Source organism: Chrysoperla carnea, chromosome 5, assembly GCF_905475395.1.
Source record: "Chrysoperla carnea chromosome 5, inChrCarn1.1, whole genome shotgun sequence".
NCBI lineage: Eukaryota > Metazoa > Arthropoda > Insecta > Neuroptera > Chrysopidae > Chrysoperla > Chrysoperla carnea.
This window is the reverse complement of record NC_058341.1, coordinates 26130552-26154464: the sequence shown is the minus strand read 5'-3', so window position 1 is coordinate 26154464 and position 23913 is coordinate 26130552. Positions and strand designations below refer to the sequence as shown.

The 23913-nt window shown below is 28.7% G+C and overlaps 6 protein-coding genes across 8 annotated transcripts; 2 read left to right on the top strand and 4 right to left on the bottom strand.

Moving 5' to 3' along the window:
• The first annotated feature begins 2482 nt into the window (after positions 1-2482).
• Positions 2483-4407, top strand: LOC123300895. Its single transcript, XM_044883559.1, has 2 exons — positions 2483-2501; positions 3969-4407. Exons 1-2 carry the CDS (start codon positions 2496-2498, stop codon positions 4341-4343), a joined length of 381 nt encoding a protein of 126 aa, XP_044739494.1. The 5' UTR covers positions 2483-2495; the 3' UTR covers positions 4344-4407.
• A 2565-nt stretch (positions 4408-6972) lies between these two features.
• LOC123300328 (uncharacterized protein PB18E9.04c-like) lies at positions 6973-8761 on the top strand. The gene is made up of 2 exons (XM_044882886.1): positions 6973-7094; positions 8054-8761. Exons 1-2 carry the CDS (start codon positions 7077-7079, stop codon positions 8726-8728), a joined length of 693 nt encoding a protein of 230 aa, XP_044738821.1. The 5' UTR covers positions 6973-7076; the 3' UTR covers positions 8729-8761.
• An 802-nt stretch (positions 8762-9563) lies between these two features.
• On the bottom strand, positions 9564-11163 carry LOC123300888. The gene is made up of 3 exons (XM_044883552.1): positions 11116-11163; positions 10545-10749; positions 9564-9867 (listed from the first exon to the last, which is right to left on the bottom strand). The coding sequence occupies exons 1-3, from the start codon at positions 11137-11139 to the stop codon at positions 9584-9586; spliced, it is 513 nt and encodes a 170-aa protein (XP_044739487.1). The 5' UTR covers positions 11140-11163; the 3' UTR covers positions 9564-9583.
• A 1361-nt stretch (positions 11164-12524) lies between these two features.
• LOC123300643 (glycine-rich cell wall structural protein 1.8-like) lies at positions 12525-13721 on the bottom strand. Its single transcript, XM_044883241.1, has 2 exons — positions 13660-13721; positions 12525-13581 (listed from the first exon to the last, which is right to left on the bottom strand). Exons 1-2 carry the CDS (start codon positions 13672-13674, stop codon positions 12697-12699), a joined length of 900 nt encoding a protein of 299 aa, XP_044739176.1. The 5' UTR covers positions 13675-13721; the 3' UTR covers positions 12525-12696.
• Positions 13722-14468: 747 nt separating this feature from the next.
• Positions 14469-19773, bottom strand: LOC123301073 (putative uncharacterized protein DDB_G0286901). The gene is made up of 4 exons (XM_044883802.1): positions 19743-19773; positions 17331-17710; positions 14868-17213; positions 14469-14768 (listed from the first exon to the last, which is right to left on the bottom strand). Exons 1-4 carry the CDS (start codon positions 19771-19773, stop codon positions 14469-14471), a joined length of 3057 nt encoding a protein of 1018 aa, XP_044739737.1.
• A 94-nt stretch (positions 19774-19867) lies between these two features.
• LOC123300281 (glycine-rich cell wall structural protein-like) lies at positions 19868-21338 on the bottom strand. 3 transcript variants are annotated; one of them, XM_044882827.1, is made up of 3 exons: positions 21201-21338; positions 20477-20792; positions 19868-20096 (listed from the first exon to the last, which is right to left on the bottom strand). In XM_044882827.1, the coding sequence occupies exons 1-3, from the start codon at positions 21207-21209 to the stop codon at positions 20023-20025; spliced, it is 399 nt and encodes a 132-aa protein (XP_044738762.1). In that variant the 5' UTR covers positions 21210-21338; the 3' UTR covers positions 19868-20022. The 3 variants fall into 3 exon arrangements, with proteins under 3 accessions (XP_044738762.1, XP_044738763.1, XP_044738764.1); XM_044882828.1 differs by having other exon boundaries at positions 20480-20792; XM_044882829.1 differs by having other exon boundaries at positions 20492-20792.
• Positions 21339-23913: the final 2575 nt, after the last annotated feature.

Here is a 23913-nt window from a genome sequence, read left to right as displayed (position 1 = left end):
ATGTTTTGTTCACAAAAAAACTTGAATACCTAAAAGTTTCAAAATATAACACAATTTGCTTTGAAAGAATTTTGAAATTTGTCGGGACTGGAGGTAGGAGTTTAAAATCATATTCTAAATTCGGGATCTACATAAAGGCTAAGGCAAACATAGCCTGAAAGAAGAAGAAATAACTACTCCAACATCCTTGGAGTAGTTATGTTTAGCCTTTATTTAATTATCACTTCATTTTAGTTTTATTGATATTGGTGGAAGCGCAGATCAATGCTATATAGTTATCTATATGTATCTTAGTTTGATAATGCATGGGTAATGTGAAACATGTCATGATACAACGATTTTTTATTATGAAAAAGAAAAGTTTTTAAAATACATATTTTTAGCCGAACCAAAATTCATTTGGATATACTTTTAACAATACATCCTATAAAATTATATATATTTCACAATTCACCACCCAACCAGTTACTCTTAAATTGAGATTGACCTTCCTAAATTTGTTCTTTATTTGCCTCTTTGCTATACAGTAAAATTTCTAAGTAAAAGTCAGTAAAATCAAGTTGGTTAGGATGTTCCAAATTATGAATGAGGGGAAATGTTTTAGTTATGCCAGATAATCGAGGCATCAAAATAATTGTTCATGAATGTTTTGACAATTTGTGGTGGGGCAGATCATTGCATTCAATGTGTTTGTCCGTTATTTTCAAAGAATTATTTTATCTTTTTAAACGTTAGAAAAAAAAAAAGTTAAAATAATGTAGAATTTCAAAGTTTGGAATGTTTTTACTTAAAGGTATTCATAAAATTTTGTTTTGCTGCATTTCTATAAACATTTTATGATACATATAATAAATATTGATTTCCTCTAATAAAGTTTAGATGTTATTAAATAATTTAATCTTAGTTAATATTCATTGGTGTAGCATGAAGAGAACAAAGGGGGCCGTAATTTCCGTGTAAAACAGTAACGTTTACCTTCCTCCCATGAGGCAAATGGAAAAGAAAAACTGGCTTATCTGCAGCAAAAGGTTTTAGGTCATGACTATTAGATGATCATGATCTGCAGATAAGTAAATTGTCGTCGGGAACACTCTTATGCAGTATTTTTCATAGTTCCATAGTATTTTTCATATTTTTCATAGTATAAAATTTTGAAAATTTAGCAAATTTATCTTAGAAAGTGAAATTGCAAATAACAGAGTTAACTGTTTATAATGGTCTCTATAGTTCACATGTTGTTATAACCAATTTTGATTATTATATTTAATTTTAATAATTTTCACAATGTTGCGGGACTTGCAGGAATAATTTTTGATGGTGTTGGCGCCGGGAAGTAAACAAAATTGAAATATTCCAATTTGTTTCATTGAAATATATTCCATTCGAAATACGTTATTTTGATCAATATATTTAAATTTATAAAAATGAAGTTAAATTAAATTCTAGTTTATTTAAAGAGTTTAATGATTTAAACGAACATGGTTAATAAATTGTTATTATAATTCCCTTGAATTCGTTATTGTCCGGTGTATGTTTACTTGAATAATTAAATTTTGTGTATGTATAATACAAATATTGTGTAATGCATACAGTATGTCCCAAAATGATAAGTCAAGTTCTCGTAAAATTTAGTTTTTTTGGACTACTCTCCCTACCCATTGCCTCGCTTTCTCTATTTCACCTCACTTTCGGCAAGCCTACATTAAATTTGGAAACTAAGAATTTTCTGCGTCAGGATATGTACCTGCCGTTAGTTTAAACAAATTACCTTCAGTCAATGATCTAATTTATTTTTGTAGAACTAGGATCTTAACTGAGAATTTGTTAGAACGCCCTTGTGGAAATAAATCTGTTCTGGAACTCAGAATATTTATGATCTCTGATTAATTCTGAAAAAATCTTCTAGGAGAACTCAGAATATTTCTTCCGAAAGAGTCTCAATCTATTACCAGTTTCTGCCATTAAATAATTGATTAATAATTTTTTTGATATTGCCAGACTTTCTCAGAGATAGTTTTACTTCAAATATTCTTTTTCTGAATTTCAAACTAAATATTCTAAGTTCCAGAACAGATTTATTTCCACAAGGGCGAAGATTGATTTCTTCTTTTTTCTTGAACTCTTTTCGTTTCGTAATCTACTGATCCACTAATGGATACGTATAGAAGGTTTCGAACTGCCTGTTCTTGCCAAGTTACCTGTTGCCTAACTCCTTCTATCTTTATTTATCTTGATACCCAGAAAAGAGATTTACTATTTCGAACAATTCTCGTTTCACTTGTAAGATATAATAAAATTAATTGGGCCCATAAGTTTTGTAGTGTTCTGTATTACTTCTTGTATATATAAGACCTATATAAATAAATATTCATTGCATCTTCCATTTCGAGTTAGTTTAAAGGGTTACCTGTTTTAGTTTGTTCTCTGTTTTCGTTCTCAATATCTAACGGTAAATAATCAAATTTCATCATTGTTTCAATATTCAAAACAATACCATGAAGGTAAATAAATATTTTTAGCTTTTCTTTCTAATTTGTAGTAATTTGTTTATCTTAAAAATTAAGCACATTTTTCTGAAAGTTTTTTATGTAAAATTTTGCAAAGTTGAATAATGTAGTAAAATTATAAATAATAGACAAATTCGCATTTGTGTTAACTAGCATAATTCTTGACGTAAAAAAGTGGAAATTCTTAGAATGGAAGTCGGGTCAATTGCGTTCTCCAGAAGTAGATAATTCAATTGTAAACAATGAGACAATGAATTAAAATTTTTCGGAAATATTTGCAATAGAATTTTATGTGAACAGAAAAGGTCCAAAATATTTATGTTCCACTTTCACTTCAGATGTAAATTTTTTGTATGATTTCACTCGTTAAACAGTAGGTATATGTTTCCACAAAGTTAACCTTGTTTGGTTTTGGAAACCCCTATGCTTGTACTAATAGGCAGATTTGGGCTTGTATTAATTAGAATAATTTTCTTAGTAAAAAACTAAAAAAATTTAAATATTTCATTTATAATTTTGGCTTTTAGCACTTTTAAGCAAAATTATAAGTACGAATCAAATTCGAAATAGGTACTTTGGAGTATTAGGAGTATTAGATACTTTGATAACGGACTAGAGTTGATTTCAATTTTTTACCAAGAAATTAATTTTAATTAATCAATTGATCGATTGGGCAAAATTTCTTTGCAGAAACTTCAAAATTCAAACCTTACTGAATTATCGCGTCCTTTAGCTTCAATCATATAACACATTACAAAAAATTATAGTTTTAAGTTTTTAAAAATTTTTTATTTATTTATAAAATTAGGAAGATCACAATATACAGTCAAGATAATACATTGTTTCACTTTGTAATTTTTGTAACCTTTGGTTTTCCCATTCATTTTCTTCCCAATTTACGTAAATAATAGTTCATTTTTAGTCATATTTTCCATCAAAATATAAACTTATACACTGTATCGAAGGTCAATGTGCAGAGGGCAGGTTTACGTTATAAATCTTCTTTTTATTTAGTTTGATCATACTATTTGAAAGGTTTTGGGAATGTCCACAAATATATTTTTTTTCTTAATACTTTTGTACCTTAAGCAATCACCTTTAGAGTTAGTTCAAATCACCCTAAGTTTAACATGTTTACTAGGTAGATCGATGTTATTAAAGCAGTGGTGCCATTGATTGAATTCGATATTTGGAGATTCCCTTTCCAAAAGGAATGGAGGGTTGAAAATCTTTCTTCTTTTTAGTATTGAAATATCATGAATTTTACCGATTTTTAAGACATTGTAATAAAATAAAGTACCCACAAAATAAAAGATGCACCTAATTAGGGGAAAATATGAGCACGACTTTTTATACCCTTTTTTATATTAAAAATTTTAGGAATTATCTCCCAATATTTTAATCGTATAACGAATACTTGCAAAGTTTTAATAAAATTAAAATTTGATTTTTTTTTTACAGGAATTAGTATTTTTTATTCTTTCATCATTAATAGTACTTTCAAAATCACTTTTCATTCCAAATGGACAACCGGATACCTTATTAAATGTTAATTCACCATCAAAATTAAGTCAATTTATTTCACCATTAACAAACGGGGGTGATTTGGATACAGCTGAAAGTCTTTTTAGAAATACATATAGCGGATGGCGTTATGGATCTAGTAACAGTTATGGAAATTACATACCTGGTAGTTATACACAATATGGTATACCAATTGGTCAAAGCAGTTTAAATTTACCATCAGTTAATGATTGGAATAGTTACGGCTCATGGCCAGGATCTTATGGTGGTGGTGATACTGGTGGATATGCCCGACCTGGATGGAGAGGATAATTCTTAGTCGGGAAACAATTTTATTTATGTAAATTTTATCAGAAAATTTGTATTTTTTAAGTACCTGGAGTTTGAACTACATCAAATAAAAAAATAAAAAACAATTTGAAAATAGTATTTTGAGAATTTTTTTCCCCATGTTATTTTCCTTTCTAAGCACATTAGTTTGGCTAAGTTTCTTTTTAGAAAAATGGTAATTTTGATTTTTTGCCTGCACAAAGTATATACTTATCCAAATTCAACTAGTTTATCGAATTTCGGCGAGTGTCCGCAAAAAGGTTGTTTTAATCGGAAAGGTTTTGCAGCTGTTGCTACCGTTTAATGACATCAATAATTTTTGGTGCCTTTGATGTTTTAGTCGAAAAGGGAAATTTTCGAATGTTCTAAGCTAAGAGCTTACGCTACAGGTAAAAGAAAGTCCCACTTTGAGAACTATCTCTCTTTTAATATTTCGTAATTGCTCAATCTAATGACAAATAATGACACTTAAATCTATGTTTCATAAAAAAATAATTTGTTTAAATTTTTTTGTGATTTACTTTCTTTACTTTTAATTTTGCAAGGTCGTTTTAGATCTTTTAAGGCAGAAGTATTTCATTCCATCCCACAATCTCATCGAATTTATCGTGGTTAATAGAGATCCAAGTGACCCTTGTTTCAAGACTTTTTTTATTCTAACGGTTTATTAAGAACAAATATAAATAAGAATCGTTATAAATGATACTAATTCCGACACATCCTTGATTGAAGTTGAACAGATGAATCTTCAAAATAAAACTGGTTTTGGAGGTGTAATATTTTTATAACTTATGAATTTTGAGTAATTAATATTCAAAAAAGGTTGTCATATTTTATGTTGAATATAATTAATAATAATTTTTGATTTTAATCATTAATTTATTTATTAGAAGAAGGTGATAAGTTTATAGGATTTTTTGCAGTCATTCAACTTCAATAATGAACCCTATAACAATTTTACGAAAAAAAAATCATATTTTATTAATCAACCCATTCGAGAGTTAAAATCTTTCTGCATTTTTTTTTATATTACGATGACCAGAAATCGAAAAATTGAATTGGGCGTTTCATTTTCCAAGATTATAATTTAATATTCTTCAATCAACATAATCAAGATTAATACTTTAGAAACAACTAGCAGCTAACCACCCATTTCGCTGGGCAACTTTAATTTTAACAAAATACAAGTATTTAAAAAATGACAATTTTTCATATATTCATACAAACTTTCATCACATATTTTTACCCCCTTGAAGAATGAATTTTTTGAAAGCCAAGAGCTCATAAAATTACCTATCATTTTTTTTTTTTATTTACAAATTCACCAAGTTTCATAGAAAATAGTTCCAAAAATCTCTTCAAAGTGCATACTTACGCCATTTAAGGAACGTTTGTGAAAAATTTCTTGGTTCTCCCAAAAATCCTGAATCGAGGTTCTATTAACATAAACTATGCCCTATACCTGTCTCTAAAATCATTAAAAAAAAAAATCCTTACTGCCCTTCGTCAGCTAAAGATATTATTAGAAAAATTAGAAATATAACTAAGTCGACATGAAACCGTCGATTTAGCTATCCAGTAATCTACAGATGTTAACACATACAACCAAACTTATCTAATAATTAATGAGATCCAAAAATTTTTTTTTTATTGAATATAAATTACAAAAGAAAAAATATTATTACTTAATAATTAAAAAATGGCAGTAAAATGTTCAAATCAAGTATATTTGCATAATTAAGTTTGCAAGGTGTTTAATAATTTACACATATATCTCAAAAATAAGTTATAAAAAAAAATTTATTTTGCTGTCCCACTCTTTTGGAAACTTTTAATAGTTTTAATAATTAAATTATTAAAACTATTAAAAGTTTCGAACTATCGAAATTTTTTTTTTCGAAGATCCAAATTTTTGCAATTAAATTAAAATTTTGTGTTTATATCAACACCTTATATTTTTATGGTATTATTATAAACTACAAGATTGTCTAAATATTTCAGATAGTTTTTCACTCTCAAGATTTTTTGTTAAGGAAATATCCAATTGAAAAGCATAAGCTATATGATTCATCATTTTTTCAGCCAACTTTGAACGATAAAATGATAATAAAAAGCTCGGTGACCTAGGATTTTTTTTGTGTTTTTTGGAAACTTTGTTAATCAAAAAATATATTTATAAAGTTCTATTGAAATCCCTAGTATTATCCAATCCTTGCATACCTACTTAAGTTTTACAAAAAATAAAAAATGAAGCTACTGTAAATATAGCTTCTTATTAAAACTAAAATTTTTAAATACTTGGTGTTTAAAACATATTTTTTTGTTTAAATTATAGTAAAGCACTTTTACTTAAAATAGATATTGACTTATTATTAAAGGTATTTAACATAAATTATATTTCAAGATTTCATCCTATTATCACTATTTTTTTTGTAAAAGAAGTAAATGGGATTTTTCGGTATCTAAATATTTTCATATTTTGAATTAGCAAATAATATAATACTCTTGTAGTAAGTATCATCATAATATACACAAATAATAAGCGTTTTAGATGACAACCAATCAGTATCCGGGTTTTAAATTTATTACATATTAAACAACATTCTTTGTCAAAAATTTTCCTTATATAAATAGAACTTCTCATCATTTTTGGATTGTCATTTCTCCGTTACTACTTCCTTGAGCTGATCACTTGTTATAGAGTGTGTGTTAACAATGTTTGGAAAGTTATTTGTAAGTACATTTTTTTATTTAAATTTTTAGACTCCAGACTTTTTAAAATTTTTTTAGTTTTTAAACAATATTTTTATCTGTTACCTACTCTGAAGTTTATGTATTCAGAGATATCAGATATATGAAAAAAGTCTCTAAATTATTTTAAAACGGGATTTGAATCTAATTTCTAATCGATTTATTGGAAAAAATATAATCAAAAATAGTCCAAATTTAGACCGACTAGATGCTGATTTAAAGTATAAATTTGCCGTATTTGTCGGGGGTTTTTTAAATGTTGTAAATTTAACTTGTAACTTGTAGTAGAATAAACAAAGGTTTTACCTTCCGATAAATTAGTGAAACACTTACTTTTGAGAATACATCTCTGCTGACAATGCCAGGAACAACAGACTAAAAGTTGTAACCAAAAGTTCTTCTGCACCGCTTTACTGGACGATTTCGGTTTAAAAACCAAAATAATTGGTTTCCTAATTAAAAGAAACAAATTTTCGAGTGTTATGCATGGGTGGATAAGTGAGATAGTCCAGCAAAGGGGGTTGGTTACTGGAAGAAACACAATAAAATTAGTTCACACAAGTGATATCAAAAGGTCTTGGGAAAAGCGAGGATTCTTTTAATTATTCCGAAATAATGTATAGTTTAAGCCATCTCTAATAAAGTTAAGTTCCATATAAATATAAAAAATTGCCAAATTTCCTAAACAAATCGATTCCTACAAGGAAAATGACTATTTCTGTTTGCTAAATTCTTCCACTTAAGTATGTATATGAAGAAAATATAAGCAAAATCCCTTTTAAAGGCTATATACCTCCGACTTGCCTCCAATAGTTTGGAACTTTTAGAATATTGTACTATTGGTATCAAGAAACAACCAAACTAACTTTTTTTCTGATCGTTTTGCATTATTTGACTATGGCATATTTGTATTTATCGTTTTATATTTGTAATTTTTACAGGTAATCATTGCTTTGGTTGGATGTGCCATTGCATCACGTCTGCCAGGTGATCCTTTGTATACAGCTCCATCAGCAGTATCAACAGGACCATTAGCCACATCATATGGAGTACCAATTCCATCCACCACATACCTACAACCACCAGTTTACACAGCCCCATCAACTACCACAAATGTTCAAACTGTCCATTACACAAAACCCGTAGTGAAAACTGTCGTAGATGCTGTACCAGTCACAACATATCAATATGTCAAGAAAAACGTTGTCTCACAAGAACCAGCCACAGCTCACATTACATACCAAGTACCATCAGTTCAAAGTGAAAAATACTACTATGTTCCATTGAAAGATGCTAAAGTGTATTACGTTAACAAAGCTTCTACTGGATCAGTTGGATCTGTATCTAATGTTGCTTCATCTAGTCTCTCATACAGTAACCTCGGTGGATTATCTTCATTGAGCTCCACCGGATTGTCATCTGGTTTAAGTGGATTAAGTTATTCAAATCTTGGTGGCAGCAGTTTGTCAACTGTTGGCAGTTTAGGTAGCAGCAGCTTAGATTTAAGCGGATTATCAACAAGCGGTTTAAGTTACTCAACACATGGAGGAAGTGGATGGTCAAATTTAGGAAATAGCGGTTGGTCAAATTTAGGCTCTAGCAGTTCTGTTTGGTAAATTCTATAAGAAAGTAAAAATGTTGTGTTCTTATTTGTAATTTAATATTATTTTGTGTACCTTTTGTATTTTATGTTGTAAATAAAAGAAAACTGAACCAAAAAATGTGACAATAAATGATATAAAAAAAATACCTTTCTTACTTTTATATTTATATTGAGTACCAGTTTTTACCCGCAACTTCACCCGTAGAATATATTTCTATAGAAAATAATTAATTTCTTGTTATGAAATATAGCTTATATCAAACAAAATATAAGCAAGGTATCACGTTTCAGAATTATACGAAGATCGATTTTGTCTTGAAAAGTAATAAATATACAAACAAATTTTCATATTTCATTAGAAAGAATTCTCAAATAAAATTTTTTCATACTCCGTTTTCTATTCTCAAGTATCATCATTATTGGAGCATTCGACCTTCCTTTATTGATGCTCTTAATAACGTTCCCAAAAAAAGAGTGTATGAAAACATTGGACATTCTGTTAAAACAAAGGAAATGCCCTTTTTTGGGAATGTCCTTGAAAACTTGGTTTTTATTGCTGTTGTACTAAATTTAATTTCAATGAGATTGGGACTATCAATATTTAATTCAAAAATTGGCATGAGCTCATTAATGACTGACACACGGATGAAATGGCACTGCAATTGCAGATTTTAATGTGAGATATTTATGGCAAATTTTACCTAATGTCAGAACATCAGTATTTTTCCTTGTTGTTTTTGACCATTTTAATAGTAATTTTATATTTTCTGTTCATAGTAAAAATATTTTTTTGACTTGCAAAGAATACGTGGTAATTTTATTTTAATTTAGTATTTCAGTTATAAACAATATACTTTATTCTTATTTTTTAAATATATATCTGTTGGGGACGTGGTTCATATAATGCGTAGGGATATTGAATGTATCCTGGAGGTGGAATACCAAATCCATCCACGTGATAAGGGATAGTTATTTTTGGACGTTGGAATTGTGTTAATTGTCCTCCTACTGGAAATGGTTCCAATCGAGGATATTGTATCTGCTGGTAATAACCATAACCAGATGATGGTGGTTGAACTACTGATGAATATTGCTGCGAAGGTGGGATAAAAACAGGTTGATAATGTGTATTTAAATCTGTTCCGCCTAGATCTGTAAATTTAATAAAACATTGGTAAACGAAAAAGAAGATTAGATAAAAAAGAACTCTTTGCTTTTTTATTGGGAAGGATATCACGATTGGTAGGGAGCTTTTGATGATTGGGTGAGATTTGTGTCTTTTCTAAAGGGGCTTGAACAAATTAGAATATCTATAAACGACCATTTTGCAAATAAAACCTCGCAAAGTACAAAATTTTTTAAGCAAAAAAGTACCCGTGTGATTTTTTCTCTAGGCGCTTAGTTTCCGAAATTCTTGGAAAACTAAAAATATATATTCGATTTTAAGAAAAAAATTTTCAATCCCTGAGGGAATTCGCTTAGAATTTGTTTTTTCTGCCTTATGTTACATGACTGCATTGGTTTTTTAATGATGATCGCATTTTTATTGTTTGTTATTTCATTTCTATGGAATAATTAAAGTAGTAAACTACATTTTCCTAATTACATTCATCATAACGTTATCGTGCTTCATGAAACGCATCAATGAAACAGTGATGGCCTTAAATTAATCGTCTCATATTACTCATATTAGAATAGAAACCTTATTCGATGTGTATGGACAATGTGGCATATTAGCGTTAATCCGACGTCGCAATATAAATAATCCCGCCGAGCCTTGCCATTTTGTTGACACACATCAAATCCAACTATTGTTTTCCCTTACTTACATGAATTGCCGTATAAGGATCCATACTGGTTTGTAGGTATTTGTTGTGATAATGCCGACCTTGAATCAAGTAGAATATTATGATCATTGCCAATGTCACCTGGTGACAATACTGAATCATCTCCAATAGAATGTCTTTTCTCCAGTTGAACAACAGCACAATTAATATCATTATAAATTATGCAAAATATTATTAAAAAATAAATCTACAAATTAATGAAAAACTTGTTTTTAGTGAATTATTTAATCTTTTCCGAATTGCTAATAATTGTATTTATTATGTAATGCTTAAAATAATTTGAATAGTAAAACTATAATCGGCTTCTTAAGAAGTTAAGGTCAGTCGGAGCATTCAAAAATAAATAAATTTTTTTTTATTTTGAGAATAAATAATACTTTAAACTTAACTACTACATTTCAACAAATAGAAAGAGAAGAAAAAAATTCACAGAAGCGGGACGCCCCTTTTGTGCAATTTTTTCGTTTGAAGTGTATAGTCTCACTCTCATATGTTAAGTGATATAATGTGTTAATATAACAAAAGTTATTAAAAGTATCATTGTAAAACTTACCTTCATTGTTTTAAATGATGTCATAATTTTAAAAGTTTTAACAAAATTATTTTTGTTTCGTTAAAATTACACAAATTAAAATTAAAATAACAAAAATTGAATAGATAACTAAAGCTATTTTACATAACGCAATTATCCCTACAACAAGACATCTAGGTACATCAGATGTATGCCTCAAAAATACCATTTTAAATTGCCGTAGAATAGATAAAATAAGAATTGAAGCTTTATTTTCGCTTAACAGATATATCGATTTATAACGGATATATTTTAAAGTTGCAAAAATCGTAAATTCGCCACATAATCTTCCATTACAATAATATTGTAGTTATTCTTGCAATAATTAAGTAATTAATCGTCCGTTCCTTTAAACACTTTAACTTCAAGCTCTAAATATGTAAGTTTTGTACCTAAATTTCTCATATTTAAGATAAAAATAATTTATGAATTTTTGTTTTTTCTACTTAAATTCACAATTGATACAGTTTATTCCTCTGCTTTATTGGAAGTAACAAGAGCTATGCGTTCATAATATTTTCATTTAAAAGTGATTTCTTATTTCATGTAAATGATTACCTACATATCTACGGTAGCTGCTATGCGACTTTCATTTTCAAGGCAGAAATGTGGGACTTCTTAACTCGGTAATTTCTACGTTCATGAGAGATCGATCATTTCTGATTAAGAGACTTCGTGAATAAGTAAAATTCATGCTTTGGAGTAAGAATGCTATTCAATAATCATGGTTATATCTACAAAACTTAACAATTTTATTCCATAATAAAAATGAACAATATCAATTCGAAAGCCCTAGAAGTTTATTGTGATTACTATGAAATACACCTGAGGACCCTTCTTTCTATTTGATTTGCATACAGATTTGCATACTTTATCTACTAAATAGTATTCATAATAAGTGTGATAAATATTAATTTAAAACGAGTTATTAAAATTGTTATCAAAAAATAAACAAAACTGTAAACAACAACAACACATTATTGAATTTTTTAGTTTTCCCTAAATTTAAAAGACATTCAATTTCGAATATATTCAATGAATTGCCGTTTTTCATTAACTTTACTGACATGTTGGGCCTAATTAAGGAAGGATTTAGAACATTTTACATTTTTTCATCACTGTTATTTTTTCAATATCTTTGCTTTTCAGCCGGTCAATATATTGATTAATACCGATATTGGGTCAAAAATATTAACATTTTGGGAACAGACTTCATGAAGTAATAATACTTTAATCTACAAAGTGGTGGAACAAGGTATAAGTTTATTAGTTTACCCAGTTTAACATCATAAATTCATTCTACTTCATATTCACTCACAAAGAATTGACATACCCAATTGACAGATGGTCAATTCCATAATCTTAGCAAAAAAATTAAAAAACCAGGGGAATAAATTGACTCTGTATCTCGTTTTAATAAAAAATATATATTGAATTCTACTTTAAAATACAAATTTATAATAAAATATATTAAATTTACGATGTGAACATAAAATTTTGACTTTTAAAAATGCTTAACATAAGCAGAATATAGCTCAACTCTTAACCTGCCGTGGCCATTCTTTAGTATGGACGTCCATGATGTTGTCCTGTATGACTGCTACCAGCATAAGCACCATCTTTTCCAACTCCAATACCACCACCGAATCCACTAAGATGTGCTCCATCTGATCCAATACTTCCAGCTGGGACTAATGGTACGCCAGAGTTAGCTACAAGATTTTCTGCACTACGGTAGGGACGTCCATGGTGTTGTCCTGTATGACTGGTACCAGCATAAGCACCATCTTTTCCAACTCCAATGCCACCACCGAATCCACTAAGATGTGCTCCATCTGATCCAATACTTCCTGCTGGGACCAATGGTACACCAGAGTTAGCTACAAGATTTTCTGCACTACGGTAGGGACGGCCATGATGTTGTCCTGTATGACTGGTACCAGCATAAGCACCATCTTTTCCAACTCCAATACCACCACCAAATCCACTAAGATGTGCGCCATCTGATCCAATACTTCCAGCTGGGACTAATGGTACACCAGAGTTAGCTACAAGATTTTCTGCACTACGGTAGGGACGGCCATGATGTTGTCCTGTATGACTGCTACCAGCATAAGCACCATCTTTTCCAACTCCAATACCACCACCAAATCCACTAAGATGTGCGCCATCTGATCCAATACTTCCAGCTGGGACTAATGGTACACCAGAGTTAGCTACAAGATTTTCTGCACTACGGTAGGGACGGCCATGATGTTGTCCTGTATGACTGGTACCAGCATAAGCACCATCTTTTCCAACTCCAATGCCACCACCGAATCCACTAAGGTGAGCTCCATCAGATCCAATACTTCCAGCTGGGACCAATGGTACACCAGAGTTAGCTACAAGATTTTCTGACTTCACAGTCATTGGTAGAGTAACCAATGCCGCAATGAAACCGACACACTAGAATTGAATTTTGGAAAAATAATTTAATTTAATTTTTCTTATAAAAGATTTTATGAAAATTTTTACACAACTTACCAATAAGAACTTCATGTTGATCACTTTCAATCTTCGAATTGATTGTGCAATTAAATTTCTTATGGCTCTATTTATATATTTCTTTTTTCTGTTTTTTTGCCTTTAATTTATTGGTTTGTAAATTTGAAAAAAGTAAATATTCAAGTTTTTCTATAATTTAAGACTTGTTTTGAAAATATTTTTTATCTTGATATCAGGTATTATCATTTATTATTATTTATATAAACAAATAACAATACTGACTGTCAAATAGTTGTTTCTGGAAACTTCCTCTTCCAATTTGTTGAAGACGATTTGAATAGAGTTAGTTCGATAATTAAACCTTGCATTTCGTGTGTCTTGTAATAATCGCACACGGATAATATAGTGATAGGGGATATAATGAACAAAATTCTTAGGAGAAAAGTGCTAAGAATTTATTTTGTTCCGAAAACGAAACAAATATGGATACCAAAAATAATACAACAAAATAAAAATGGGAGATTTTTAAACGTTTTAGGCAAATTCTCTTTGAATGAACCCTATTAATGCAAGATCACTGTTTTAAGAAATTGGAATGAATTTTGCACTTGCAACATTTGTGCAAAATGCTTTACCTTTCTTTTCGAAAAATTTACTCTTTAAAACAAAAAATACCATTGAAACTTTATATTTCAAATTCATTTTTCAAAAGTATTTTGCATCTTGTATTTCAAATACTTTTTCAAAAGTATTTTGTACGTATCTTCTATACTTGGGTAGTCGGGTAAAAAAAAAAAAAATGTAGGTGTATAAAGGTATACTAAATCAATATTTATTTGTTTATAAAATTAAGAAGCACGGCCTCTCTTTTTAATATTGACATTAGCTAGAATGTTTATCCCTTCTTGAACATTATTATCATTTCTATAAATATCTTCATCGATTTCAAACTTCCCTTTTAGTTTACCACCAAAGTTTATTTGTCCATTATTTAAATTATTACCATTATTGGATTGAATATTACTATGCTTAGTTAATCCAAAACCTAAATTAATATTAATTTCTCTTCTATTACCACCTTCAGAATTTTCAATTTTGGGAGAATTAATAACGTTTTCTGAATTTTGAAATTCTGATTGTTTCACAAGCTGTAATGAGATGTTAGAATTTTTTGAAAGATTTCCAGTATTTGTGACGTTCCATTGTAACTTATTATCTAAATTAAATTTTAATCCACTGTTAATTACAAATTTTTTATTTGATAGATTTTGACTATTAGTTGGTAATTGTAAATTACTTAAATTATTTGATCCAGTAGAGCTTATTTCAAGTTGTTTATTTAAATTTAGACTATTTTGGGTGTCAACATTATTATTCAGAATTTGTGAAATGTTATCACTTTCCAAACTATTAGGAATATTTTGCTCTGTACGGTCTAAATTAACGCTTGTTGAGTTGGTTTGTTCAATGTTATTATTTAATCCTATATTAGACATAAAATTTTGACCTAAATTAGTTTGGATATTATTCGAGCTCCATGTGGTGTTATCTGAGGCTTGATTATTATAATTTTGCAAATTATTTTGGTTAGTATTTATAAAACTACCTCCCATGTTTGCATAAGGATTTGTACCCATTCGAGTTGGTGATGTGCTGTTTTTTTGTAAAGGTGTATTTTCTTGAGAAATATTGATACCGTTTGCGGGAAAATTTTGAGATGGTATATTACTAGTATTCTCAGTATTAGAAGATACAGCTGGGATAAAAATAGAACTAAAATTGTTTTGTAAACTATTTTGAGGCAAACTATTATCTTTTCTCTCATCATTATTTATTCGAGTTACATCTGATGCAATATCTGTCATAGAATTCGAAGGAATATTATTTTGTGACATTTCTGAAGAAGGAGAGATACGTCTATTTTTTTGATTACTAATATTTGGAGATATATTGGGGAAATTTCCTTGCGTAGTATTCGGTGATTTATTGTCTTGCGGAGTAGTTTCTGATGGTTGAGGTAAATTAGTGTTAATCAGACTACTACTATTCAGAGGTTTATTTTCAACCATGTTGTTTTGTTGTACGTCTTGCGACGGCATAGATAAATCTTCATTTGGAGGTACGTTGGTGAAATTTTCTTGGATGGGATTATATGCTGTATTAGTCTGTGATATGCTTCCTGATGTTGCAGATACGATTCCATTTTTTGGGTTATCGATATTTGGAGATACATTCGGAACGTTTCCTTGCATAAAGTTAGGTGTAACATTATCCTCTTGAGCATTTCCTGAAGTTTGAGAAATTCCTCTATCAATATTTGGAACATTTTCTTGCATCTTACTATCTTGAGGAACATTTATCGAAGATTGGGGTACAACTTTATTAGCCTGACCATCAATATTTGGAATGCTTGCAACAGTTCCCAGCATTGATTTTAGCTTCATATTGTCTCGTGAAACATTTTCTGAAGATTGGGAAATGTCTTTATTATCTTGGCTATTGGTATTCATAGGTATATCTAAAATGCTGTCGTCCATAGCGGTATGTGTCACATTGTCTTGCACTTGCATGGGATTTTGTGCTAAATTAATCTGTGGCATACTTCCTGAATTCGGAGAAACCAGTCCATTATCGATATTCGGATTTGAATCTGAAACATTTTCTTGCCTAGATATTAGTGTCATGTCATTATCTTGTGAAAAATTTCCTGACGGTTGCTGTATATTTTCATTAGTCTGACTAACAGTGTTCGAGGGTATAACTGGAACATTTCCTTGTAAAGAATTTGGCATCATATTGTCTTGTGGGACATTTACTGATGATTGAGGCACATTTTTATTAGCCTGACCACCGACATTCAGAGAGTTATATGAAATATTGCCTTGCATAGAGCTAGGTACCATATTGTCTTCTGAAATATTTCCTGAAGATTGTGGTATATTCTCATTGGTATTCAGAGTCGTATCTGAAACACTTTCTTGCATGGAATCAGGCATCGTATTGTCTAATGGAACATTTCCTGGAGATTGCAGTATATCTTCATTGGTATTAAAAGTCGTATCTGAAATACTTTGTTGCATGGAATCAGGCAACATATTGTCTTTTGGAATATTTTCTGAAGATTCAAGGGACCTATTTTCGTTATTCATAACTTCATCAGCTGAAGTTATAAAATTCATTGTGTTTGGAAAATTATTTGTCGTATTCATAGAAAGCATTTCATCAATATCATTTTCAATTTGATTTCCTAGACTCTGTTCAGTGGTATTATTATCAGAATATATCGTTCCTATTTCTGGATTAATGCTAGTTGAATAATTTTTATCTATTGATAATGTAGAATTCATCAAATTTGTATTCGGGAAATCATTATTTTCATTCAAAACTAACATTTGATCAATATCATTTTCAATTTCTTTTCCTAAATTTATTTCATTATTTACTTTAGAACCACTGTCGGAGACTCTGTTAATATCATTCATAGAAGAAAACTCATTTATAGAAGAGTTATTAGTAATAGAAGACGAGTTTGAAAATTGATTATTAATCTCATTTGAATTTTCAGTCCCAAATGGTATTTGATTAATATCGTTCTGAATTTCGTTTGCAAAATTTGTTGAATTTGATATAAAATTATCATTATTCATAAATTCTGAAAATTCTGTTTCAATACTTTTTGTATTGTTATTTATTTGAGAATTGCTTGAAACTTCTTGCGATTGTTCAATGTTTGATTTAATCTGATTACCTTGATCGATATTCATTTCATTGATATTTCCTATTATGCCAACTTTGTTTGAATCAGTATTGTTATTCGTAAAGTCCGACATTAAATTGGGTATACCAAAAAAGTTATCGGGAATTTTATTTTCTGGATTACTGATAGAAGAATCATTGGATTTTCCATTATTTGCACGTATATTTGAAGATTCTAAATCATTACGATTTCCATCAGTCCTATCAACTGGATTACTGTTATTTGTTCCGTTAGAAGAAACGCAAGCGCAAGTGTTTACGAAAATATGTTTTACACTGGTATATTGAAATGTTCCATTTATTTTGTGTCCATTATTATTTGGTGATATTTCTCCTGCAAACAGATTTTTGTTGCCAAAATTTCCAATATTTTGCAACGAATGTTGATTAAATTTTTGATAATTTGAATTAAAATTTTGATTTCCATTGTTAAACTTATTTGTAATAAAATGAATATCACTAAATCCTCCTGTAGCATGGAAATTTGGTCCAAATTGAATTATGTTAGTTCTGTGCGGTTTTCCAAAACTTGTCAAATATATTAAATTAATGATGTATACACACTGAAAAAGAATTGAGAGATTTAATAGTTATCACAGTCCAATAAGGAGATAAAAAATCAAAATACAAAGTAGTACGCAAATTTTTTTACAAATACCATTTTTATTTTTGTTATTTTGGCAACTGGTATAACACATCAAAAGTAATATTGTACAAAAAACAAATTTTAAAATTTATATATATTTTGAATATAAAGTTTTTGAAATTATCTTAGAAAATGATGTTTACAGTCGGCAAAAAAATTGTGTTTTAATTTTTGAAACGAGCACCTTTGAAAAGAAAATTTTGTTTCCCACGAAAAAATTTGATTTGAACTAATTTCCAGCGAAAATCTTTTTCTTGAAATTGGTGTTCAAATCATCGTAGACAAAGATTTTTTTATTCAAAAAGATAATTAATTGTTTACATATTTTTGTTTTGCAAAGGTTCCTTAAAAAACTAAAAATTCGAAAAAAAAATTTGACTATTTTTTTTTTCATAGTAAAATTTTCGAAAGCATTCACATCGAAACCCAAAAAATTGTTGACGTTGGACAACATCTTGAAGCACTTTAATCTTACGTGTTAATGAATATGATTTACGTAGTTTTTGGGCCGTAATGATATTGAAAAATTACAGAAAGTTTGAACTCGCAAGTATAGAAGGCTTTTTTGGAACATATAATTTTCTGCGATAGGTTTGAGAAATATTCATTTAAAATATTTAATTTGTTCACTAAAACAATTAAAAAAACTTTAAACAATTAAAATAACACACTTACAACGAAATTTTTCTTTAAACACATTTGAGTTAAAACTATCAAAGAATAAAAAACTAATAATAAGGGATGTTAACAAATTTTATTTACTTTTATAGTAATAAATTAATCAGTATTTAATTAATATCTAAATAATATTTAATTACTTATTGATATTTATAATTAATTATAAACCGTAATTAATTATATAAACTTATTTGGAGATCTAAAATTATGGATGCATAACGAAGTTGTAAGTACTTGTGTTAAAATTTAATTTAAATAAAATTACCGCATCATTATTGAACCCAATTATTATTATTATTAATAGTTCATTGATTTCGAGGTTAACTAAAACTCTACATCTTATAAGATGGTTAAAAATCTTAGTCAGAGTTTTATTAATCATGAAAAATTTAGGTACAATATGATCGTGTGGGCCTTAAATTCCCCTAGCTGACCACTTAGGTGGTCGAAGAATTTTCTATTCTCTGAATATGATATGCATTGTAGTTGTTTCAGGTGGAGGTTCGTATCTAGGAAATGTTGTTGTTTTTTTATGATATTCAAATTTATTACAATACATCCATAAAAACGGACATTTCGTCGTTAAAAAAAGTTGGTTACCTGTGAAAAAATAATTGTATTATGTAAAAGTATCGATTCAAGATAAATTCGAATGTACTGATTAATGATTTAACAAAAACAACTGGAAGTATAAAATAATTCAATATCTAATTCTGATTGTAATATAAAATTTAATGTTAAAAATAGTGGAATTCCCAATATTTGAAAGTTAGACTGAGAATGCAAGAAGAGAACCCCACGCTTTCAATATCAAATTTTATATTAAAATTAAAATGAACTTTTTAAAAATTATTTTATCCTTTTCAGTTTGAATGAATGGATTAGTCAAAAGTATTTTATAAAGAAACATAAAGAGTTGATACGTATATCATAATTTGGTGGAAGCGATGGGAAGAAAGAAGCACTTCAGTTTTACAATGCTTCCATTATATTCCTATTTTTTTGTTTAGCGTGTTTTTCCCTAAGCGGTACATTTTTAGACCGTGAGTATATTTTTCGTCAAATCTAGCCATTATAAGCTTGAAAATGAGAGAAATATCATGGAATTTGATGAAGGAATAAGGAATATATGGGTAGGATAGAAAAAAACTTGCTAGAGTTATAATATATAAGATACAAATAAAAAATGAAATTAAACTTAAAAACAGAGATAAATTAAATAGGTACACTATTAATAGGTCAGAAATCGAAAGTAACAAACGGATTAATAGAAAAAATTTATTTTAAAAGAAATGTTAACACAAAGAAGAATTATTAAATTATTAATATCCATGTCGCTTGTAACCACCTTGATCGTTTCCATATTGGTTTCCTCCATGTTGTCCATGTCCACCACCTGTTTGATTAACGAAACAAAAATTTAGAAACATGAATAGAATGAAATATATCTCTAAAAATTCTTGTTCAGATAAATTATGCATAGCATATCAAATTTGAAGAGTTTTAAGCTTTAAAATCATACCAAAATTAAGAACATAAAAATGAGAAACTTTGAAACACTGACTTTGATAGTTAAGTTTTCCTAAACCGTACAAAGAATCGAATCGATAATTTTTCACAAAAGACGTATAAAAGGATGATTTATTGATAAATAAAATTATTTTGTCTATTAGGTCTAGCTATTATTTTGAGTGAATTATTAAAGTAGCCTATCGCAACCACTCTCTAACTTAGCGTATAAAATACAACAATTTTAATAAGTGCATAAATTACCACTACCTCCAAAACCACCTTGTGATCCTTGTGAACCAAAACCATGACCTTGTTGGAATCCACTATTTAAACCTTCTTGTGGTCTTGGATATTGAGAGCCACCACCATGTCCTTGGTGTCCACCCCCTAAACCTTCTTGTGGTCTTGGGTATTGTGAGCCACTGCCATGACTACCTTGGTTGAATTGGCCTCCGTTTAAGCCTTCTTGTTGTCTAGGATACTGTGAATTTTGACCACCATCGTTATCGTGACCACGGTTTGATTTAACATATCCTTCACTCATTACAGCTAATGCTAATATAACACAGACTACAGTAAGCTGAAAAAATAAACGATGTTTAAGAAGCGATGTTTTTTCATTTTCAGGCAGAATCTGGTATGGTAGAATGGTAAATTTTAGAAAACCAAATAAATAAATAATGTGCCAAAATGCAAATAAATAATATAAATATTATCGATTTTTGCCCCAATTTCCTAGATCAGTTTTTTGTATTTTATAAATACGTATTTCGACTACCATGTAGTCATCATCAGTAAGAATTAGCTAGTGATTACTCTTACTATGAATGTTACTCTTTGCTAATTTGGTGGAGGACTGCACAACCGTTTAATATTTTCATGGTTTAAAAAAATTATGTGATTTAAAATTTATTTATACATTGTAATTATTTATTTATTGTTGAAAAAAAAGTTATTAAAAATGATAATAATAAATTTATATACTTACTTTAAACATAATGTAATGAAAACTATTAATTTTACTCAACTAATTTTACACTTAGCAGATTATTATTAATAATAATTAAAGCATAAATTTGTGTCTTTATATATTAGAAATTAACAGAATAAATTCAGTCATATGTTATGATTTGTAATCTCCAAATAATCAATTTATTATTATTACTAATGAATATTAATCAAGTTTGAAACAAACGTTATACGATTGTGATTCTAAAGGATTATTATAAGTGATTCTATATTCAGACTGTCCATTAGGTACAAATCTTGTTATTTGAAAATTACTTCCCGATATTTATGAGGATGCAAATCACAGGCCATATGTTAGTAGCATGGCAAAAAACTATAATGACATGAAACATAATATAAACAATGTGGAAATTGTGTAAAACTAAATTAATTTTTACTTCTCATCGCTTCCACCATATTTAGATATAAACAGTAATCAAAGAGTGATCATGACATATTTATTTAAAAAAATGATTCAGCGCCTGATGAATTTATTATAATTTTGTAGTTACGAAACTTGTTTCAAAATAAGTAAATAATTTAAAAAATAAAATAAATATTTAAAAAAATCAAAAACCCGAGAGTGTTTAGAGCGAATAAAATCTGATAGAAAGAAACAAGTCCAGTAGTTTACATAGCAACTTTGTCAGTTTATTTGATTATCCTAATTAGGATTTTCAGGAATAATGATTTCCATATCTGAAAATATATACATTTATTTGCGCTCCCGCCATATTTTTACTGAATTTTTGATAAATAAATAATAGTCTTAAAAACAAAAATTTACAAAATAAATAATAGTTTAAAAAAACTAAAAAACACGCTTTTGTTTATTTTGGAAATTTTCTCCGTTTTGCATAAGGGAGTTTTATTTATTTTTGGTACGAATTCCTATCATTGCAATGGAAATGACCACCATACAACGAATTTGATAACATTACAAATTATGTATCTTTCATAAATAATTCGAAATGATGTCTAAAAAATCATAATAATAAACAATTTTTTTTATCACCGAATTAAATGTGACTTTGAAAATTTTGAGAATTGAATCAATTTAAAGCAAAGCAATTTAACGAATGATATTAGTACTTATTTAAATAATCTAACGGATTGCGAATTGCCTTTCCCATATAGAAACCACACGCTGTTCTTTTTACCTAAGATATTTGAGTATCACATAATAACTTCTAGCCAAATAACAATCAATTATCTTTTCTTCCAAGTATTCGAAGCATTTTTTGGATTGACGTTAAGTAATTATTTGAAATGATAATGACAAAATGAAGTGTTGAAATTTCAAAATGAATTTCTTATAGGAATTAAGGTACCTGAGATAAATAAGGTTCAAAGATTACGGTATAAGTCCACATTCAATCGAGCCGCCATCTTGTCAGCGTCGAACGGGGATGTGTTTAAGCATGGGTTTGTTTAATAGGGCTTTATTAAACCACCGCAGTATAGTAGGATTCAAGTAAAGGGTTTTATAAAAGTCAGATATATTTAAAAGTTTCAACTTTTTTAGCCTATTATTTTCTTTGCACTAAATCAAAAGGTGTAGGGATAGTATATTATCTCGCTCTTGCTTCGGGAGACAAATTTGATCTGAGACACTCAATTCTTGCTCCCGTGGTACGTATACTATTTTTCTGCTCGATGGAGGCGGAAAGCGGTAACTTCGTTCAGCGCAGCGAAATGAAAGATAACATTTTCCCCTCGGAAGACGGAAAAAGTATATTTTGTCTCCTCAATTCTAATTATATGCTTTATGTGGCATTGTTAATTTAAGCGGACCTTGAATGCCGCAAATACCTTAGTTTTAAAAATTTTCTCTTTTCGAAAGAGAAGTCCTTATCCTTAATCACTTAGACAATAATTTGATTTAAAAATTATATCAAAAAAGTTTTTAATTTAGAATTTAATAAATTTTGTTTAATATATAAGTATAACTTCATATTGGATGATGCAATGCTCTCCAAGCTATTGCGTTATGCATTTTCTCTGGGATTTCAATCTAAAACTAAAACAAGATGTTAAATTGTGCGTTACTCCTCAATGCGTGAACATTAATTTTGCCTTTTATTGATTTTTAATTGTTTATTATTCAAAAATCAGTTTTTTTTTTTGAAAATTGTAAAATTTGTGTGAGTTTTATGAACCTTATTATTTTAAAAAATTTCACAATCGACGATTTGAAATGTAAGATTGGGTTGGCGATCTGTTTTGTGAAGAACTCCACATACGATTTCCATTAAAAGTGAAAAATAATTTTAAATAAATGTGCTTTAATGATATAAGAAATTGGAAAAGTTTAATCTTTATAATTAAAAATATCGGCTTGGCCTTTTTGTATTATACAAAATTAAGGTTGAAAAATAATTAAAACTTGGCTTAATCGACAAACAAAAATCATTTATTTACTATTCAAAATCAATTAATTAATTTACTAAAACAAATTTATTAAATATGTGTAAATATTAGAAAATTATATTGATTTGTTTACTTTGAAAGGCCGGAAGAAGTTATATAAATAATATTGTGTATAAAATGTGTTGAAAACATTTTATGCGAAAAGATTATTCTAAGAATATTTTAATTTTATTTTCAATATTGAAAATTTTGATAGTGAAACTTTGGTTCAAATTTATTTGAACCCTTCATTAAATTGCTAATTGAAGAAAATTGTTAGATTA